Raw genomic sequence first — 20,821 nt, 5'->3', positions numbered from 1 at the left:
TTAAAAAAAACTAAAAAAAAACCCAACATCCATTCCTGGAGGAGAAGATACAGTGAGCGAGGAGCAGTAAGCGTGGGACGACCAGGAGCAAAGGAAAACTGAGTGCTGTGTTCAAGGTGCAGCTCAGACACATGCTGACCATCTCAAGCTGGTACACGTCTGGACCTGTGGCGTCATCACACTGCAGCGGACGTCCATGACCGAAAACATCCTTTGATGCCTGATAGTTAAAGAAAAAAAACATTCCCTCATACTTGCAAATATCCCATCTACTTGAATGCTCTTGCAAAGGCTTATGTCACAACTCGGTCCCTCCTTTCGTCCCAGGATTGTCGTCTAGCAGTGCCTACACCACGCCTAAGACAATCCAAACTGGTGGAATGACCTACCGAGCGCTACCAGAACAGGGGCGTCCCGGTCTATTTTCAAGAAGCTCTTGAAAACCCAGCTCTTCAGAGAGCATCTCCTATCCTAGCACTTACCTTGTACTTCCCTACCCCCTCTATCTCTGCACTTCCCTCTATGCCTGCACTCTATCTCTACTCTGTCCCCTCTGACAGAGTCAGACTCTTGGGTTCCTTCTATGTAGTTTATTGTTAGCTTTTTGTATAGCTTGTTATATCTTCATTTGTAAGTCGCTTTAGATAAAAGCGTCTGCTAAATACATAAATAAATAATCCGGTTTCACTTCTCCCAGCAGACAGAGGACTTGATACAAATGAAATTTTCCACTCATATTCGGGTCTTTTTCTTATGAACAACTGCTTCTTCGTGCCATTTTACACATCTGGCCTTAATTCTCAACCCTTTCGCAGTGCTGTGTCAACAGCAGGATTTTCTTATTTCTACCAGTCAGAGACAGCTCTACTGCATCCAGGCAGAGCCGTCTGTCTGATGGCAGAAACAGTAATGGAACAAATTATGGCCACCGCTCATGGCACACCTTTATGGTTAGGTTATGTGTCCAAGTTAGGGTTAAAAGAAATCTTCAAAAGTTAAAAACTTCGAAATGCTCCAAGTAAGTGACGACCCATCTGTTTGCACGCTGAAAGCTGCACATAAAAATGTCAAATGTTTGTTATGGTTGCATTACAAATGCAAACTTTATTTGTAAATTTCATAGAATAGAAAAAAAAATTTAAAAAGTCACATTGGAAACAAAAGATCAATTAAGATGATGATCTAGGTTCAGTGCTATGTCAATTCCATAAAAAAAATGATTTCCACTGGGTATTAAAACCCAGAGATGGTTAAGATCTCAATGAAAGTATGCACTCTGCACAAAAACACACAAACTCAGGAAAGCAATCCTGCTGTTTAGGCTCAAATTTCCCAGTTACAGCAACTCCAATCAAATACAAACACAGAGAAGACATGAAAAATGATTTAGCGGCTCAGAAATGTAAGACAAGTTGAATGGAGGTATTTTTGACATTTGAACAGTCCTGCTCCGACGTTACCGGCTCAGCTTTAACTGAGTTTGGTTTTTGAGGCAAAGTCTGCACTGAGTTTTCGCATTACTTCCGCATGGCTCTGTCCCGCTAGCTCCTGTCGCGCATTCCCATAATGTTCTTTGACGAAGTTGGCAAAAGCTGTGGGAGCGCGTGGCTTCGAAGGCGTCAGTAAGACCAGTTGTCCTGTGCAGAGGGCGCACACAAACCTCTGCGTGTCCAGCGACTTGGAATGACGGCCGATCCTGTGAAGTGTCACGATGCAAAGAATGACTCAGCATAAATCAGCTCTTAGATCTGCACAGCATGCTTAAATCTACTCCTTCACCTAAAAGAATAAACAAATAAGAACTCAGGCAGACTTACGTGTTCTTGCAGCGGCTGCACTGATACTGGAACTTGTACTTGATGTCATAGCTGTGGCAGCGTGTGACCATGGGCAGCTCAGGATGCACCACCGTGGCCTTGCGGGCGTACAGCTTCCAGAAGTTTCCGTGACCGTCCCTCACGCCGTTTATCAGCCATGTTGCAGCGTGACACATCTCGTGGATCAGTGTGTCTCTCAGACGATCTGGGATGGAGAGAGAAAAAAAAGGAAGGAAGGACAATACTATTATCTACTCTACAGGGACAATACCTACTACAGACCATGTGACTTAAAATGCTCACCTGCAGAGTCACAGACTTTCTCTGACAGTTCAATTCGGGCGTAGCGGCTTCCTCCGTTTCTCTCCTGCCCCGTAATACAGTAACCAGCTGTTTTCCGCATCTTCTTATTCCAGGTCACTGACATGTTGATTGGAAGCTTGAAGGGTAAAAGCCAGACAAGGACAAGAAATTGATCGTTACTCATGAACAATATTTGCTTCTCAAACTAAATCCAGCTTTGAGTTGTAATGTCAAAATGGTGGAAAGAAAAAGCTCAGATTCCGTCAAATTCCTCAAAACTAACTGGACAACTCTGTTTTTTGTTTGTTTGGTTTTTTTTTTTTGGGTGGGGGTGGGGGGGGGGGGGGTGTTAAATTACTGTAAAGTTCTGCATTGTGCCCAAGAAGACTTTTTTCCAGTTACAACTGTGGACTACGACCAGAGAGAGAGCTCTTAATACACCAATTCTACCAAGTCTCTGCACCGGTCCGTTCAAGAACTCATTTTTAAGGTTCTTCCAAGGAGTTCATAAAAACTCTTCATAGACTCTGGTCTGGGTCCATCGGATTCACCTCATCTTGCATACCCCGACGTCTCCTCGTGGAGCCCTTTTAATTATACTCAAAGTAAGAACTTAAACCCACGGTGAGGCAAACTTTTTCATCTGTGAACCAGCCTCCTGACGACCTGAGGGCAGCTAGAACAGACCTGATACTATTAACAACAAACTTATGAGCAACCGTTTTGGTCTGACTTTTAATTTTAGTATTTTTTTGCCATCAACACAGCTTTGCTGGTTTTAATTTTTTATGTTTGGATGCATTTTTTTACATCTGTAATAGAAGGGTTGGGGATTTTTTACTCCTTTTCTATTGTTTTGACTCTTTTTTTTGCACTGCACTGCTCAATTAATTTTGTATGAGAAGTGCTATTCAAACAAAGTGTGATTGATTGATGGGCAAGACAACAGTTCTTTATATCTGGCCAAAGTAACCAGAGTGCATACGGGTGAAGAGTTGGAAAATCCTCAACCTGGATCTACATCTTTCTTATTATATTGTGAAAACCTGCAGATGAATGCATCATTATGCTGCACCTGCTTTTAAACAACACTGATATTTAACTGAATAAATATGTATGATCTGAACAGTACATTTCAACACAATGCAAATTAAATAAGGGGGAAATGTCGTTCATCACCTTATTGTCAAATACACTGGTATTGTACAGACGGTATAATCTGCTTGTGAGCTCCTCCTTCTTTTTCCTGAAACTTGCCCCATACATGGAGTCAGGGTTTGTGAGTGACTGCAAAAAGCACCCTGGGGTCTTACACAGCACCACCCTGGAAGATAAATGAAATGAGACCACTTAAAAAAGGAAAACCTAATGACCGAAAGACATTCAAACCACTTCAGCTGATAAAACAACGATCGGGCCTGTACATGTGGACAAATGTACCTGCTGGAGGGACCATGTCTGGGCTCCGACTGGCTGACTGCGGGCCTCATGATGGAGGATTTCCCTGGTGTCTTCACATGCTGAGGTTTCTCTTGTAGTGGTTTAAAGTTTGGTGTTGCAGTCTTCACTGGAGCGGAAACAACAGGCTCCTTACTGGATTCTACATTTAGAAACAAAAAGGTAATTGGTCTCACCACTACAAAGAAAATAGCTTTATGACAGTCAAAATAAAGCAGTAACTTTACCTTTAGTGGTCTTAGGTGAGAATGAAGTGGCTGTGAGATTGTTTTTCCTTTTCAGTCTCTCTAGAAGAGATGCAAACTCCTCCTCAGAACTGCTCGACTCATCCAGTCTAGAAGGTGCTGAGAAGGTGCGTTTGGGTGAAGGTACTGATGTCTGAGTTTTACTGGGAGGAAGAGTAAAGGGAAGCGGACTGGGAGAAAAAGGCAGTGATGGCAAACGGTTTTCTTCATCACTTTTGTCCTCCTCATCATTATTGCTAGCCTTTAGCTGCGGCCTGGGCTTTGAGTGACGAATCTTCCAAGTGCTCCTGATGACAACATCATCATCGTCATCACTGTCACTGACAAAGACTGGCGAATTCAATTGAGAGAATGGTTTCCTGAATGGTTGCCGAGCCACAGGAGTATTGCTCGTCCTCGGAACTGTAGAGCAGAGGACAAGTTAAATCACTTTAATGCAAATGAAAAAAATCAGACTATAAATAGGCGAACACTGGTTATCATTTGGCCTCAGCCTCTCAGCTCATTCTACTCGGCAAAAGAAAAAAAAAGAAATACAGGATTCAAAACAAAAGTGCCAAGCTTCAGCCATAAATTGCAGAAGTTTACATCAAGGTGAGGTGGAGTAACAGTTAAGAGGTGACCATGAGAGTGATGATAAAAGAAAGGAGGCAGAATGGTCGGTCTGCCAAAATCAACAGTTCAAACGCTTTGACTTCTTAGGGATATACTTCACAAACTAACCAGCAATGCATTGGTTTCAAAATCCCAGTGACAAAGTCCACCACAGGCAGAACCTGGGAAATAGGTCAAAATTGAGAAACTAAATGATGGCGCTAAAGAAAGGCAAATTATCAATGAACTCTTTCAGTTTGCCAGAGTTTGAGACCGGGTTGATGAATACAGTTATTAAAGCACTGTATTCCCATTCTGGAGTGTTGCTTGCCTATCAATTAAGGATAACAGTCTTTTAAACGAAAGTTTTTAAACAAAAGTTGCACAAAAGTACCTCTAAAAGTTGATTTGGGCTCAATAAAGTCATCGCCAGATGAGCAGTCATCCACTATGAATTTTTTGAGGCTGTGGAATGAGCAGGGGGAAAAAATAAAAACATTAAACACACACTGCTGGCCGTGCTTCAAAGTTAAAAAAAAAAAAGAAAAAAAAAAAAAAAAGTTAAAAACCTCACCTATCTTCACTCCCACTCTCTGAGGTTTTCTTGAGTTTGGTAGTAGGAGTTTTTACTCGTTGCAGAACTTTAATGTGCAAAAAGAGGTCATGAGAGAATGAGGTGGTCTCACATCTAACAGACACATATTTAGACAAGAAGACTCAGAAGAAATGCACTCACACGTCTCAAAAGTGACATCATCATCATCCGAGCTCACCACACAAACACTGGAGCTGAACAGAACAAGATTTAGATTTAACACCTTGACCGGAAGTGTTACAAGACAAAAGCAGGTGTAATATATTCCAATCAGAAACAACATACAGCTTCATGAAAATATTTTCATTATGTTCTACATACCTTTTTGTCTTTGCTGCACTGCGAGGCTTCTGTGAAGGAGCTTTAGCTCGGGGTGTAAACTTTTCCACAAGAACTAAGAAATTAAAAGTGAAACATGACTAAATTTAAACTAACAGCACAACACTTATATGGAAATATATATACATATATAATTATATGTTCACACATTAGAAGTCACATTCTTGTAGGGTGTATAATTACTCACACTTTTCAAACTCTTCATCACTCGACTCGTTCAGCACCATGACAGTTCCACTTGTTCCAATATGACGCGTCTTTCCAATTTCCCTCATCAACTAGACAATGGCAGCAGAGTTACTTTTTTACTTATCACATGTGTCCCTAACATTTTACTTTCCAAATCCACGTCTGTATGGCCTGAAAAGGTAACAAACCTTCTTTTCTGCTGCGTCCAGTCCTCCCTCATCCATCCATCCCATCTTTTTAGCAACTCTTCCAAACGTTTTGCAGATCTCATCGTTCATAATTTCTTCAAATGTTTAAAAAAAACAAAAACAAAAAAAAAAAAAAACAGTAAATGCACCACAGTGAGCCTGTGATTTATGAGACACACAACACAATAGGCTTAAAACGTAGAATTGAAGCTCTTCAGTTTCCTGTAGGTAAAAGGAAAAACAAAAAACTAGAAGCCGTTAGCATTATGGTTAGCAACTCGCTAGTAAAGTTGTCTGTCGCAGCAAATATATACTTGTTCGATTTTTTCCGTTAGAATACATCACACTAACCCGTTATTTTAAAAAGAAAAAAATATATACGTATATATTTGTAGATTTCGTAAATGTAGTTTGATTGAGATAGGATTACCAAAAGAGTCTCTGTTTTTAAAACCAGGCTGACAAGGAAACACTGAAGGTAAGATTTAAATCGTGTGACTCACTTCACCGGAAGTTGTCATGGAGATTTTTGACCAATTGGAGCATGTCACGAACAATAGCGTGACGTCAGATCCGGAGGAATAGCGAACGTATATTTTGAGCTCTTTTTCTTAAAATCGTTTAAAAAAATCCATGAGGTTGATAGGAAATGTAGAGAAAATTCGTATTGACTTTAGTAAAAGACGACCGCGGTGTACTGATAGTCTGAGCACATATACAGTCATGGCGGTAGTTTATCATAGGACAGAATATTTTTTCATTAAAAAAAGAAATAAAGAAAGGACTGAAGCGTTTCTCTTTAGCATGTACGGAATACTGACTTCAATGCTCCCGTGTTATTTAACTCAGTTTGAAAGCTTCCTATGCATGAAAAGACTATCGGACTGGACCCAACTATCACTGTCAGCCTAAGACCTCAGTTGTTAGTTTAATACCACCATTTAATACCAAATATTTATCAAATACAAATTTATCAGTAAAGAGAAATATGAAAAATTATAAAAAGGCACAAAACACTAAAAGCATGACAAGGCAATGAGTTGTGCAATCTCTATTTTTTTTTATTATATATAGAGACTTGCAGCATCACCAACAGCATAAAGTTAACAGACAATACAAAAACAAAACTGCTTAGAAAATACTTACCTAGCCCGTTCCTGGTTTTTATTTAAAACAAGGAAAAAAAAAAAAGAAAAAGAAAAAAAGAAGCTGACATAACTGAAATTTCAGCGCTTTTCGAGGACGTGAGAGAAGTTCTTCTGTCCAACGGTTCAATCATATGTACAAACTCAATCATCAAAAAGGACAATAGCTACTGAACATATTCCTTGACTGACAAAATTAATAAAAGTTGGCATTTGCTTAGTGGACAAAGTCATACAGCCTAGTTTGTTGAAACTTACACATCTACTTGTTGCAGCCATTCAAGGACAGCGCAAGACAAACTGAAGATCTGATGCAATCAATGTTTCACAATTGCATGTTAAAGCCGATGACACTTGAGCCAGTTATAATTTTAATGGTGTAACACTCATTTTAAAACGCACAACACTCTTAATCCATTTATAAATAGATCAACAAGTAATGACGGCTGGGCATTCTCTCCACGAGCTGCAATTAGTCCTGTCTGCACACTTACAGAAGAAAAAAAAAGGTAATCCACTGTTCCACGCACTGAAGGGGTAGCGGGGCATTCACAATCCTCTCATGCTTACCAAATACATATAGAATGTTTCAGGACAAGAGTCTCAGACCAGGTGCCAGAAAGTATCAGGCTCAATCTGGCTCAGGAGATGCAGACGATAAGTTATTTAATTGGGGACAAATGTGAAGGTGTAGGCTCCTTGTTAAAGAGTCCCATTAAGAGTAAATGAGAGGAAACTGGAGTGGAAACTGACCATTCAAACTATGTTGCTGATAATTGTTAAAAACAGTTTTGATGCGCTGGAGAAGATTTGCGCTTCCAGTTCAGGCGTTCTCACTGGTCTCTACTGTCTGGAATTTGACCAGGTGTTCTGGCTTGTTGCCATTGCTGTGGTGCTCCCACATCTGGAGGTAGAGCCTTTCCAGGTCTGTTGTGTACTGTTTAGTGTTGAAAAGGGGGCTGCAGATTCTCTGTTTCCAAACACGTGCTCTGATCATCTTCAGGCTGCAGGAGAAGAAGAGCCCGTCAGATATGTAAGTTGACAAGAAAAAAAAAAAAAAAAAAAAACAAACAAGGTAGTCAGAACAGCATCTACTTACTACTCCATGTCAGAGCCCAGTTTGACTGCTATGTCCTCATAATCCTGGCGACTTTGGGCGATAAGCTCAGGGCAGCCCAGACAGCGGAGTTGTGAAGCAGCCACACGGGAAGCAAGGGTCTCACCTACAATGTTTTAAGTAAACATACTCCATTTATGACTTGTTCATTAGATGCTTCTGAGCAACTTTAAAACCTCACCATCTTTTACATATGCTTTCGTTTAATTAAACGTTTTGTTTTCTTTGTATAAATCAACGAGTAGAATCTGAGTGGATCTTTCCTTTAATACATACTTTTATCCTCACCTGGCATGGTTACCATGGGAGTGCCAGCCCAGAGAACATCCATGCCTGTAGTGTGACCATTGCAAAGAGGAGTGTCTAGGCACACATCAGCCAGCTGGCCTCTTCTCACGTGTTCCTCCTTGGGCGCCACGGGAGAGAAAATGATGCGGGAGGCAGGCAGACCCAAGTTCAGAGCGTACTGCTGGATGTTGGGCTCACCAACAGCAGGGAAGCGGAGAAGCCATAGTACACTGTTGGGCACACGTTTCAGGATCTGCAGAAATGTTTGGAGTTTAAACACAGATCTTTCACCAAACCTTAGAATGAAGTGATCTTTTTCCAAGTACAGAGTTGTAGTAACATTTGGAGCCATTGCTAGAATGACACGACCAGCTTACATTGGCCCACATCTGAAGAGTAGGCGGGTCAATCTTGTAGAGCTGGTTAAAGTTGCAGTAGACAATGGAATCCTCTGGGAGACCATACTGGGAGCGGGTTGTCACAACGATAGTGCGTGGTACTTCCTCTCCAGTTGCAGCTTTGTTATTGATCTGATATACAAAACAAAGTTCTTTGCAGTGTGCCAGGTGTTGAAAATTTGAACCAAAAGCCTCAGAGACAACAAATATAACTGTAGGTAAGATCTTAAAAAGCTGTGGACATGACACCTCAAAATGTGTATTTATATTGATAAGTGTGTCCAATGCAGACGTACCTGTGTGGTTGCAAGACCGTTGCTGACTGTGAAGCCATTGATTGTGACCTGGATTTGGCCCTGATTAATCATGTTGATGATTGCCTCAGCTGCTGTGTTCATGGGGATAACCGGCATGGACAGAGCGCCATTTGTGTCCCCAGCAGCTTCCTGGTTGTTGTCACATTTCATCTAGTCACAGAGGACAGTTTCAATGTAAAACCTTGTTCATAGTTCAATATCAAAGCATTCTTTATAACATTTGTAACAGAGGGGTTCATATGCACACGTATGATGACTTAAACAATGCATGGGCAGCGAAGGTGGGGAATTATTCATTTGTGCCCCGTCATTGAGATGTAAAAATCATAAAAGTAACATGAACACAAAGACAAACAATGTCTACGGTTACTCTAAACACTGTAGTGTAGTGCTCCAATGACAGATTTTACTATACTAACAATTCTATTTTCATTCCAAGGTTATAAGGGGAGTATTCCTTACTCACCTTTATCACTTTGACATCTGGCAGACTGTCCAAGAAGGCTTTCAGATCAATACCATTAAGAACAATGCGGTTGTCAAAGATGTGTCCATTTGACTTGAAATCAATCACTGCCTTTTTCTGTGAGGCAAAGAAGGAATAAAACACTGGTTAGTTATTCAAATCAATTTCCTATTTTTCATAAAAACCCAAATGTTGTGAGTAGACCCTAAATGCACAGAAACGAACGGCAGCAATATGAGGATGGACAAACCTTGAGGTGAGGGAACATATTGGCATGATCTCCAATGAAGAAGGTATTGGGCATGTAGGCGAGTTTCTCAGAGTACTGCTCAGCTACTTCCAGAGGTGATGTTTCCTTGTCAGAGATTATATAATCCATGAAGGGAGCCCCACTGGTTCCAGGGTACCCAAGCCACATAGCCTGTTGAATAGGTAAATATTCTTTAAAGCTAGTACATCAGAATCTATAAATACCAGACTGAACATGACCTTAAAGGTGCGGGCATTTATTTCCATGAGGTTACATGAAAGGTTTACCTGAATGGGAGCAGGGCGAAGAGCAAACAGCTCATTTCGGGCTCCCTTGGTGTATCCGTTCATGTTGACCAGAATGTGGATTCCATCCTGGAAAATACGATCAGCTGCCTTGCCATTGCAAGGGATCTAGAATTGAAAGGGAAGTTTTCACATAAGAGGCTGGCCATTTTTGGTGTCCAAAGTAAAATTTTCTATAGATTCTCAAATATTAAGGTCATGTCATTCTGCTTAAACAGAAGGCAACTGGACTTGCAGATTTTGCCAAAAAGAAGTTTCCCCACTTTTTAAGCACTTAATAACTCTCCTTTAGATGACCAGTTAAAAAGGATAAATTCCCTGTACATGAACATTAAAAAGAAGAAACTCCAGATCATAAATGTTACCTGTGAGAGGTCTGTGAAATGATGAGCTTCTGCTACTACTTTCACACGGAAGTTGGTACTATCATCAGGGCTGAGTGCGTAGCAGAACACCTTGAGAAAAAAAGAAAAGGAAAAGATTTGAGTTAACCCCTGTGTTTTATTTCACTGCAAAGATCACATTGGAATGAGCAAAATACACAGGTTAACTCAGTGTATAATTCGATTACCTCAAATTTCTCAGGATTGTGCATTCCAGGAATGGACTGCATCAGGTGGGAAGTTGGGTGGTTCCCAAAGTCAGAGCTGACATAGCCGACACGCAGTCGTCCGCTGCTGGCCTTCAGATCTTTAGGGTGCTCAAAAGCAGGTTTGTGTAGTGCATTAATCTGTGGAATAAGCAATGGCGTTATAAATATTTTCATATGGGACAAGTTGTACTTACAGACACAGAAGACCAATACAAATTCATCTAAATCATTTTAGCGTTCAACCTAAACTTCTAGTCTATCCTTAAATAATACCCTCTGCATAAGCAACCCTTAACCACCAGCTGTTCAGCTTCTTTTAGATAAAGTAAAGTATTTTGAGCATGTTGCTCATCCCTTACCTTCCCCATAACCCCGCAGACAGCCACTGCCGTCACCAGCCACCTTATAACCCTCAAAAAATATAAATTAAAGGTTACTTGCTTTGATCAGTGCGTGTACCTTGTCCAGACATAGGTTCCCATGGCGTTCAGCGATAGCCTTGCGGAAATTGTGGGATAGTGGATACAGCATGCTGTGGTGTGGGTGCACTGAGGGCAAGCGGTTCTTTTCCAGCTGGTCAGCCACAATGCTCACAAGTTTTTTCATCCGCTCATCATAATCTGTCCAGTCACACACAATCTGGAGAAGCAACAAGAGGAAAAGTCAAAAAAGTCTTACTTTTCATTTTCAATGTGTCAACAATAAATAACTGCTAATCCAGTCATTAAATTAAAAGACAACAAAAATTAGAGCTTAAACAAACCTGTAGGCAATGTGCCAAGTTGCAGTAAGCATCAGGGAAGTCCGGCTTGAGCTTCAGGGCTGTGCGGTAAGATGCAATGGCTTCTGGGATGTTTCCAGAATCCTAATCAATACATTAAAGCAGAAACTATAATGTAATCGACCTTCGAAACAGTTAGTTTTAGTCTTCAATTAATTACAGAGGTTTATCTACACATTCAACACATACAGGAGCACAAGTGAAGCCTTATGCAGATGTGGTTCAACTGTGAGACTATTAATGCAATAACATGCAAGAAAAAAAAAAACCCTCCTACCTTGTGAATTGAGGCCAAATTGCTGTGAGCATCAGCAAAGGCGGGGTTGATTTGGATGGCACGGGTGTAGCACTGCAGCGCTCCCTGCACATCTTGCATTTCCTTCAGTGTGTTGCCCATATTGGAATAGGCATCAGCAAATGTGGGGCTGATTCTGAAGGAAAAAAAGTTTACACTGGTGTCAATTGATTTGGCCATTTACCCCCCAACAAAGTCTGAAAGCAACTCGCTTAAATGCCGTTATATGAATGGTGGAGAATAATGTAATCACAAACCTTATTGCCTCCTTGTAATGCATGAGGGCCTCCTGGAGTTTTCCCTGCTGCTGAAGGACGCTGGCCAGGTTAGAGTGAGCCGCTGCAAACTCCGGAAACACCTAATAATAATAATAATAATAATGATTAAAAAAAAAGTTATTCTGCCCACATTTACAGAACAGCAGCTTGCAATAGAAAGTAACAGAAATGGCTGCCTATTAACTGACCTCCAAGGCTTTTCTATAGAGCTGGACTGCCTCCTCAATGTTACCCTGCTCACGCTTGATATTGGCCAAGTTGTTCAGGGAGTCGGCATGAGTTGGGCACAAACGCAAAGCCGTGTTGTAGCACTCTTCTGCTTCCGACACCTGGATAAGAAACACATGGTAATTTCAGTGAAATTGGTAAATGTTCACGGAATTAAAGGAACACAGGAAATATTCAAGATTTTGGAGCATTCAAATGCACATTACATTGCCTTTCTCCTTTAGGGCATTTGCCAAATTGCAATAGGCATCAGGAAAGTGGGGCTGCAGTTCAATAGCACGACGGTAGGTGTCGATGGCCAGGTCAATGAGACCCTGCTCGTAGTAGACACACGCCAGGTTTCCATGGACAACTGCATGGTTGGGGCTAAGACTCAGGGCTCTCAGGTATCCAGCCACAGCTCTGCAAACACAAGTCAGGAATACAAGTTCATTTTTTTCAAATAACTCACAACACACAAGAAGCTTTAACAGTGTAATACAAATCTATTTCAGCACCTTTTGTGCTATAATACACAAATTGAACACAATAGAGGTTATGCAAGTGCAGAACGTCTACCCTGCCTAAAAAACTGAGTCACTGTTAATTCCACAATGGGTGTGGTGGGGTGTGCATTTAAAGAAGACAAGGGAAAGTATCATACAGCCATGCCACATTAGTCTCACCTGTCAAAGATGCGGGCTTCTTTCAAAACATTGCCTAAATTGATGTATGCGTCAAGAAAATTTGGATCCAGAGTCACCGCCTGAAAATTGAAACCAAGAATGTAACAGCAGACAATACCAGAATATGCTAAAACACAGAAGTAAGTAAATACTTAACTTACCTTTTCAAAATGGTGTATGGCAAGCCATATTTCTCCCTGGGCATTGAATACACAACCTAAGTTGCTCCAAGCCACTGCAAAGTTGGGCTGAGTCTCAATGGCTTTCAGGTAGCAAGCCTTCAATGGGTTTACAATGAAAACCACAGGAAAGGAGAAGAGGTAGAATGGGAGGTAGTGTGTAGAGAGGAAGGGGGAAAGTAAAATAAAAACAAATAGAAGATTGAGAATAAAAGTAAGAAAAAACGAAAAGGGCAGAGAAAACAAAATTAGTGACAATACTCCATGATGGCAAAAAGTGAGTCTGCAGCATGGGCTCGCTGGCGCAAGTCTGCCGCGCAAAGCTGCCTTGCTTTTTCCTACGCTGCGCGGATCCAACCGACACCCACACGTAGGCCCTCATCCTGCAGTTATGACCACATTTTCACCAACTGTAGTTGGGCCTTACCAAGTGATCATGTCAACATTGATCTGGTTGAAAACTCTGACCCATAGTAGCTAGCTAGAAAACTACAAAAATAAAATGATAAACATCATCAATAGTTGCACGGAAGCCATATTTCCTGTTGACATGTTTTTTTTCAAAACCTTGGATGCTGGACACTTTGTGCAGGTGCTGGTCCCTGTAATGCATGCGCTACAAACGCGAGCGCGCGCGTGGATCTCTTGCCACAACCACAATGCACCATTAAACGCTGTTTGCATGACTTTGCTCCTGGCAAAGTGATTACTCGCCGCTGCGCTTGCTGAATGGCCTGGTGAAACAGCTGCAGACCAACAACCCCTGGCAGATGTTCTGCAACACCAGACTAGCACACACTTGGCACCCATGTGTTTCTGGGGGTGAAAAATTTACTCGTGGCAACACATTTCAAAACATGGGAAAATTTAGGAATAAATCATTATGATCAACTACCAAGTGCCACTTTTCACTGAATACGTAAAAATTTGTTGCAGAAAACAAATGCGTTTTCAAAAGCCAATCACGTCAGAGATCTGGGTTCACTTGGGAGCGAGGCTGGCTTTGTGCGGGGAGAGGTCCGCAACCAACAGGCCAAAGGGAATAAAGGGGTGTGGGGTTGCATGCGTGCGCTTTCCGCCATTTTGGTTGACTGAAGGATAACGCTGCGCAGCCCCTGCGTTACTGCAGACTCACAGCGCACTAGCTGCATCATCATCAGAATGCTGCATCTCCAAATAAAGAAGGGAAAAAACAAAACAAAACAAAACAGGAAAAATAACCAACATGTAAGAGTTAGAGGGTTCTTACTTGTTTTTCACGATTATAGCTTCCAGTTTCTTTATACTTAATATAAAATTGGGTAATTAGTATAGCATATACCTCTAAGAAACGCTAACTGTGATTTGGTATGTTACTTTTTTTCTTTGCTCTTCAAAGGAAGCCACAAGACAGAGGAGCTCAAGCATGAAGTGAGGTGGTTTTTTTCTTTTGGTGGCAGTTACAAACCCGTTACCATATTTTTGGACTTTGTCAGAGTGGCGGTCACGGCTGGCTGGAAGAAGAGGAGAGGACTGAGGCTGCCCTAGTGTTCCTTTCCGCCAGGCACCTACGCAGGAATAGTGTCACCCACCTGAAACCTTCTAAATAACAATATCAGTTGTGGAAAAACCAAAAGAGACAAAATCAGAAAACAAGATCGTTAGTAAAAGTTTTCAAACAATACATTCTTTTTTTTTTTTGTAAAATTTGAAAATAAAACACCAAATCACAACAAACTTAAACGCTATTATAATATTTATAGTTTTCAGTCATGCAATGAATGTCTTTATTTCAAAGGAAACAAGGGGAATGCTTATAGGGGAACTGGGAGGGAAGAAAGGCTTTGACGTGTACAGTTTATCAGTGGCATATGGACAGACTTCCAGTTGTCCTTCAATTCAGGTTTCAATTCAAACTACAGGAGGGCAGTTACTGGCTTGATCTTGCCCAAATGAACTGATCCCACTTTAGGAATATTATGACATATTTGAAGGAGAAGGGAAGAAATATTAATCATTGTTTTTCCATTCTAGCATTTTCATGAAATATCTTTTAAACTTTGATTTCTTTATCCTGGCCTGCTTTCTTGAATCCTGGCCAATGGGTAGGGAAAAAATTGAATTACTTGTATCTAGAAGCCTCCACAGGTCTGAAATAAAGAGGTCATCGCTGTTGCTGCGCGCGTTTCTGTCTTCTTCTAACCCAGCATCTGACGCAGGTGGTGGAGTACAGATAGTGAGCTGTCTGCCTGACACCACTTTGACCATTGTAAGGCACAGGAGAATTTTCTAAAGTCCACATGATTAAATAAGTTGATACTAGGAGGGATAACCATCTGAGTAAAAAAAATAGTAACTTAACCACGGGTAAAACTAATTCATGTGAACTTGAACAGCACTCTGAGTGTGCCTGGATGAGTCAAATGGTCAGGAAGACAGCTCTAAGCGCGCACACTCCACCAATCCTCAGCAAGCGCGCGGGGGGGCAGAGCAACAGAGCTGGGGAGCTTGTGACACCCTAATGCTCCGCAACACTCCTTTACCCCCCTCTAGCACGAAATAAGATGGCCTGTAACCAGCAGGACAACTCCTTAACACCAGATTTGACCCAACCAAGGAAGCCCCCTGTAATTAACACAGTATTTAAAAGTCACAAATTAAAATTGTAACTCCTGGGGAGGGGGAACACCAACCCACACTGGCAGCAACTGTACTGACAGCAAACTGAGATGGAAAAATAAAGAAAAGAAAGAAAAAAAGACTGTCACTGGGCACTTTATATACAATATAGGAGTATAGCATTTAGGTTAGAAACCATCTTATCTTTTGCACTTCAAAGATAAACTAGCTTCTCATCAGTTCATGTTTACTTTAAAGACCGAGCCAGCATTTTCCCTCCAACGTGCACAATATGAAAATGCAGGGCCGAGGTTAGATTAGCTATGTAAATTTATAACTCCAGCCTTTCTTCCTGAAAGGGAAGGGGCAGACCTCTGATAAAAGGTCGGAGTACAGCAAAGGACTGTGGGACTACAAGTGAGAGGGAAAAAACATATATGAGTATACGATACTGAAAAATAAAATAAGGCCGTCTAAAAACAAAACAAAAAAAGTAATCAACAGAAAGCTTTCAGTGGTATGATAGAAGAAAAAAATGTTTAAAAAAAATCCAAAGACCTCATTGCCTTGTAGGCTGTTGACTCAATCCAGTCCAATATTTTCAAAAAGACTTTGCTAAGTTGGGGTGAGAAGTTCATGGCTCTGAGAACTGAGAACAGATGAGATGCTATAATTCTGTCCTTCACTAAGCTGAAAAGCTTGATCTGAAGGGACTTAGATCCATTAAAAAAAAAATCTTTTAAAAAAAAGAGTGAGATAACTATAGCCTTAGTGGGTACTTAAAAAAACATTAGAAAAAGAATTATGGACACAAAAACAAAAATATGCCAAAAACATGAACACCACATCTATAGAAATGTTAAGCAGCTATAACATACCTTAGCCTCTTCCAAACGCCCAAGGGCTTTAAGCAAATTGCCCAAGTCGCTACGCACACAATAGAGATCCTTCATGGGAAAGAGAAAAAAAAAAAAAAAAAACAAGAAAGGGGGAGAAAGTTACAACTGTAATCAAAACTTAAACATGTTTGCTCTATTAACAGATCAAACTTTGACACCTAATCAGGATTTTACCACATAGCGTGTCGCTTACCGGGTTGTACTGTAATGCAGAGACATAAGCCTGCACTGCTCCCTCCATGTCTCCTGCGGCCACCAGAGCTGCTGCCAGGTTGATGTACCCATCAATAAAATCTGGCTTCAGCCTTAGTGCATGGCGATAATGCTCTATGGCCTCCTGTAGTTGCCCGCGCTCCTTGTACACATTCCCCAGATTGGAGTAGGCCTCGGCAAGCATTGGGTTCTGTTTGATGGCCAAGGTACTGAAGTGAGCGGACCTGTAGGGCCATAATGGCAACACAATATTAACACTCCTGGCTGGTACCGGCAGTGCTGGCTTGATGTTTTGGGTAGAGGTAACATCAAGGTGCAAGAGGTGAAAAGGACAACTGTGTTTAAAGGTAAGTGGTTAACATAAACAGGAGATCAAGGTGAATACAGTTGAATATATTTGTAAATCTTACATCTCAAAGAGATTCATAAAAAGTGAAAACAAAACTTAAAATGCTTGAAGTATATACAAACTATCCTGCTGGCATTTAACTCAAACTGAATCTCCATATGTAAAGACTTTGAAAATTTGACATTGGTTATTACACATCTTCATTAGTTTCAGCACAAGAAGCATCTGTGAGCAATGTGTTATAGTAAAGAAGGTGAAGAAGAACAAGACATGTAAAACCCTCGTGCTGGCACCTGCAAAGCCACAATCACCAAGAAGTGAGATCACACTGAACGGAGTAACGGGTTTTGCAGAAGAAAACTTTCAAATCAAATCACATGATTCGCCTCTCCCTTACTACCCACCCCCACCTCACCTGTCAAGTCTTCGGCACTGGAAGTGGATGGATGACAGAAGCAGCAACACGCCTGTGTTATCAGGCTCCTGCCTCCACAGCTGCATGCAGTGGCGCTCTGCTGCCTCGAAATCCCCTGATTGGTACTCCCGGTGCGCCAGCTCAGCCAACCCTTGGAAGGAAAGCATACGTTTTGTTGGTTCTGGAGCACCAACACAAGCCAAGGAGGGGGAAAACAACACGTTAGAGGTGATGGAAGAAATTAAAATCGGACAAATGAAAATAGAAAACAAAGAGATGGAAATGCTTCATTAAATGAACAATGACTAACAAATTTGAGCACAAAACAAAGCAATGAGCAAAAACAAGGGATCACATAAAACTCGAGATGAAATAATGTGCAAAGTTTGGAAATGGCACATCCTAATTGTTGGATTTTTAAAATAAATCCTTTACAATTCTTCGCATGACAAAACATAGTTGTTTTGTTTCTCACATAATCAAGTATGTATTTATCATGCATGTCAGAATGTTTCATACATAAAGGGATCAAAAATAATTAAGCTAGCGTTCAGGCTACACTATCGTGTATTATATTCACCCCGTTAAACCTCAAAAAGCAATTCAAAATCTGGTGATTTAAAAAAAATAAAATACACAAGGTGAAAGAAACTGTCAGATGGATGATGCACTGGCAGAAGACACTGTTGAAACTCTGGATTTTAATTTTTTTTAAAAAAGTCATTGAGAGCTTATCAGTCAACAAAGGTCTCAATAATGATTAAATCTTGCTTTCCAATCTTTTTCCTCCTACAATTAGAGAACTAAATCTTGAACACCCTTTCAGGTTTACATTAGACTCATATTCACATTAGCAAAAGGCTTTAGCAAGTAGAGAGTGGCACAAACAACATTTAGATGCATCGAAAATGGATACAACTATCAAGCAAGGTGTAGGCAGGATCGATAATGGCTTTGGGGACATTCCGGCAGAATGTGCTCACACCCACTTGTACGCCGACTCCATTAAATGTCCCTCTGCCCTTCCCCACAGGTGCCCTTCTTCTTTTAGGGAATAAGGAGCAGTGGTCATCGAGCCTGTACTTTGGGTTGTTGGGGGCTATGTGGGTGGCTAGATGACAACTTGTCTTCCGAAAGCAATAGTCACCTTACTGTTGCAAACAGGTAGAGCCAAGGAGAAGAATGGTGATAGAGCCTAAAGAATGCTGTAAATCAGGGTCCTACAGCAAGGCGTGTTAAAAAAATAGCCACAGCATATACATGTAACTATGACTAATTGTAATAACATTACACCTTGCAAGAGTTTTTTTTTTCTTTTCATTTCTATCCATAACATTATGTTAAGCAGTTGAAATAGGAAGGATACCCTAAACTCCCTATTTTTCAGATGCCCAAATAGCAATATCGTTATACCTAAAATCTTGAACTACGATTTTAGAGAATGATTGCAATTACCCAGAATTCAACTGTTGGTATCTTTAACTAAATTGTGTCAAGTCAGAAAGATCGACATGATTGATATCTGCGTATCTTTAATGAGAAAGAACTCAATAAGATGTTTCCAATACTTAGCAAAAATAGCTATTTAACGTTAAAGAAGGTTCGCCACAGGTCATCCTTTCACGACAATTACGTAACAAAGCTTGGATGCATAATCGAAGAATATGCTTCGATAACAACACAGTTATACGAATTAATAATTGGGTCAAAAGCTTTCACTGACCACAAATGGGTATAAGTGCCACTTTGGGATGGTTCGGAAGCAGTATTGAAGGGAAAAAAGAACAATCATTAAACATCTGCAGCATCTGCGCCGACTGGAAACGAGGATGCGTTCGGTACGATAAGCAGGACGCCACAGGGCCTTAATACCAGAGGCCATAACGGATGGGAGCTCGCGGCCATTTTCTCAAATAAAGACTGAATTATTAGACATTATTAAGGACACTATTAAAGTACAAGGACGTATTCATATGCTGTACTGCTAGCTTACTAACCCACCTAACTTTTCAGACATTTAGCACAAATCCCACTACTCAAACGTGTCATTTAGCACATCGTTAGGTCTGTACATTTGTACATTGTACATTTATTTGTCAATATAACCTTCGCGGATCACGTTCTTCCCTTACAAATCGATGCTAAATGCACTAACGCTGCCTTTCTAACAACAAATACGTTGGAAGTGCCCCTTTGTACAGTAACCTTTGAGAAAATAGTGCAGAGCTGAAAGCCAGGCTACGATGTTACGTCCTGGTGTTAATCATCTTTATTTTGTCTGGCAGTGGCTTTTACTGATTTTAATCAAGTTTACACGTGGGATACTTGCTCAAACGCATGAACCGTCGGGGTGGTTTTTCCAACCTGCTAGTTGCTTGCAGTCTAGCTCTAGTTAATAAAAGCAACCAACCTGTGCTGTCGGCCACGTTTCCCACCGAGCTCGCCATCTCCTCAGTCTTCGTGTCTTGTACGGTGGTCGTCAATGTGTCTTCTGGTAGATAACAGTTATAGAGAAAAACGTTGCAGCTGCCTTTTGTCTTCCTCGCCTGCGGCAAGCTAACACGTTGTCTGAGAAGCCAGGGCCGGTTAGCTTACCGAATCTATGGCTAACTGACTTCGTAAAGCGCTAAATTAAAATAATGTTGTAGTTAGTGTGTGGCTAAATAAAAATAAAAAATAAAAACAATAACGCAGTTACTATAACTATGTTTCACCGGCAAAGCATGTGCAGCTTTAAGGTTGTAGCTGGTTTCCACGTTATAACAAAGCAGCTATAGAACATAAAATGGCGAATTGGGTGGAACTCGTTTTTGAGATAAACTAGATCCAGACATCGCCATTCGAAGGGAAAATATGTACCGTTGTAATGCATGTGGTGATTATTACGAAAATAAATAATGCAATCCAAATATATCATCTAAATCTAATATGCTGTTCTATAACTATGCATCCGAACCTCAAGAATGATAAGTAAAACGATTACAAATTATCATGGTGCGGAGGAACACAGTGGTGCAGTGAGACGTAGTGCACATGGGGAAAAAAACAGCTCCGGGATACTCGAGACGAAGTTCCTGTTTGTTGTAACAGAGACTGAGCTAAAACGTGAAATAAAGCGAGGTAACAAAAAAGGTGTCGAGGAAACACATAAAATAAGAAACGCAGAATTGTACGATTACGTGAGACTGGGTTGCTCTGGGATATTTACCACAAAATCAAAGGGTACCATTTTTTTAACTCAAGAAAATCACATAATTTCTGTATTATATATATATTCTATATTTATTTAAATAATAACACTATTCTATTTTTAGA

General features: G+C 40.8%; 2 protein-coding genes across 9 annotated transcripts; both read right to left on the bottom strand.

Moving 5' to 3' along the window:
- Nucleotides 1-1,184: 1,184 nt before the first annotated feature.
- gcna (germ cell nuclear acidic peptidase) lies at nucleotides 1,185-5,846 on the bottom strand. The gene is made up of 12 exons (XM_072396455.1): nucleotides 5,729-5,846; nucleotides 5,539-5,629; nucleotides 5,334-5,406; nucleotides 5,154-5,206; nucleotides 4,992-5,058; nucleotides 4,812-4,882; nucleotides 3,806-4,225; nucleotides 3,561-3,720; nucleotides 3,300-3,444; nucleotides 2,121-2,256; nucleotides 1,818-2,022; nucleotides 1,185-1,696 (listed from the first exon to the last, which is right to left on the bottom strand). The coding sequence occupies exons 1-12, from the start codon at nucleotides 5,816-5,818 to the stop codon at nucleotides 1,471-1,473; spliced, it is 1,737 nt and encodes a 578-aa protein (XP_072252556.1). The 5' UTR covers nucleotides 5,819-5,846; the 3' UTR covers nucleotides 1,185-1,470.
- Nucleotides 5,847-6,764: 918 nt separating this feature from the next.
- LOC140318221 (UDP-N-acetylglucosamine--peptide N-acetylglucosaminyltransferase 110 kDa subunit) lies at nucleotides 6,765-20,292 on the bottom strand. 8 transcript variants are annotated; one of them, XM_072395929.1, is made up of 22 exons: nucleotides 19,917-20,292; nucleotides 17,507-17,687; nucleotides 16,723-16,966; nucleotides 16,509-16,577; nucleotides 13,015-13,131; nucleotides 12,854-12,933; nucleotides 12,395-12,590; nucleotides 12,149-12,289; nucleotides 11,940-12,040; nucleotides 11,665-11,818; nucleotides 11,370-11,471; nucleotides 11,048-11,245; nucleotides 10,586-10,744; nucleotides 10,380-10,469; nucleotides 9,997-10,122; nucleotides 9,710-9,880; nucleotides 9,460-9,576; nucleotides 8,973-9,143; nucleotides 8,656-8,808; nucleotides 8,267-8,531; nucleotides 7,973-8,096; nucleotides 6,765-7,877 (listed from the first exon to the last, which is right to left on the bottom strand). In XM_072395929.1, the coding sequence occupies exons 1-22, from the start codon at nucleotides 19,951-19,953 to the stop codon at nucleotides 7,697-7,699; spliced, it is 3,177 nt and encodes a 1,058-aa protein (XP_072252030.1). In that variant the 5' UTR covers nucleotides 19,954-20,292; the 3' UTR covers nucleotides 6,765-7,696. The 8 variants fall into 8 exon arrangements, with proteins under 8 accessions (XP_072252030.1, XP_072252031.1, XP_072252032.1 ...); XM_072395930.1 differs by having other exon boundaries at nucleotides 8,279-8,531; XM_072395931.1 differs by having other exon boundaries at nucleotides 11,066-11,245.
- Between the last annotated feature and the right edge of the window lie 529 nt (nucleotides 20,293-20,821).

The sequence above is a fragment of the Leuresthes tenuis genome, unplaced genomic scaffold (assembly GCF_036924035.1).
Source record: "Leuresthes tenuis unplaced genomic scaffold, fLeuTen1.0.hap1 SCAF_11, whole genome shotgun sequence".
Classification (NCBI taxonomy): Eukaryota; Metazoa; Chordata; class Actinopteri; order Atheriniformes; family Atherinopsidae; genus Leuresthes; species Leuresthes tenuis.
This window is presented reverse-complemented; position numbering and strand designations above follow the sequence as displayed.

Bases quoted from the DNA above. Each gene is read 5' to 3' on its own strand.
- gcna (XM_072396455.1), bottom strand. From the start codon at position 5,818: ATGAACGATGAGATCTGCAAAACGTTTGGAAGAGTTGCTAAAAAGATG. The intron at 5,630-5,728 runs GTTTGTTACCTT...GCCATTGTCTAG, and splicing joins TGGACGCAGCAGAAAAGAAG to TTGATGAGGGAAATTGGAAA. The intron at 4,226-4,811 runs GTACTTTTGTGC...TCTGCTCTACAG, and splicing joins GCCCAAATCAACTTTTAGAG to TTCCGAGGACGAGCAATACT.
- LOC140318221 (XM_072395929.1), bottom strand. From the start codon at position 19,953: ATGGCGAGCTCGGTGGGAAACGTGGCCGACAGCACAG. The intron at 12,591-12,853 runs GTGAGACTAATG...TTGTGTTTGCAG, and splicing joins GAAGCCCGCATCTTTGACAG to AGCTGTGGCTGGATACCTGA. The intron at 9,881-9,996 runs GTAAACCTTTCA...CCTATTCAACAG, and splicing joins TTCGCCCTGCTCCCATTCAG to GCTATGTGGCTTGGGTACCC.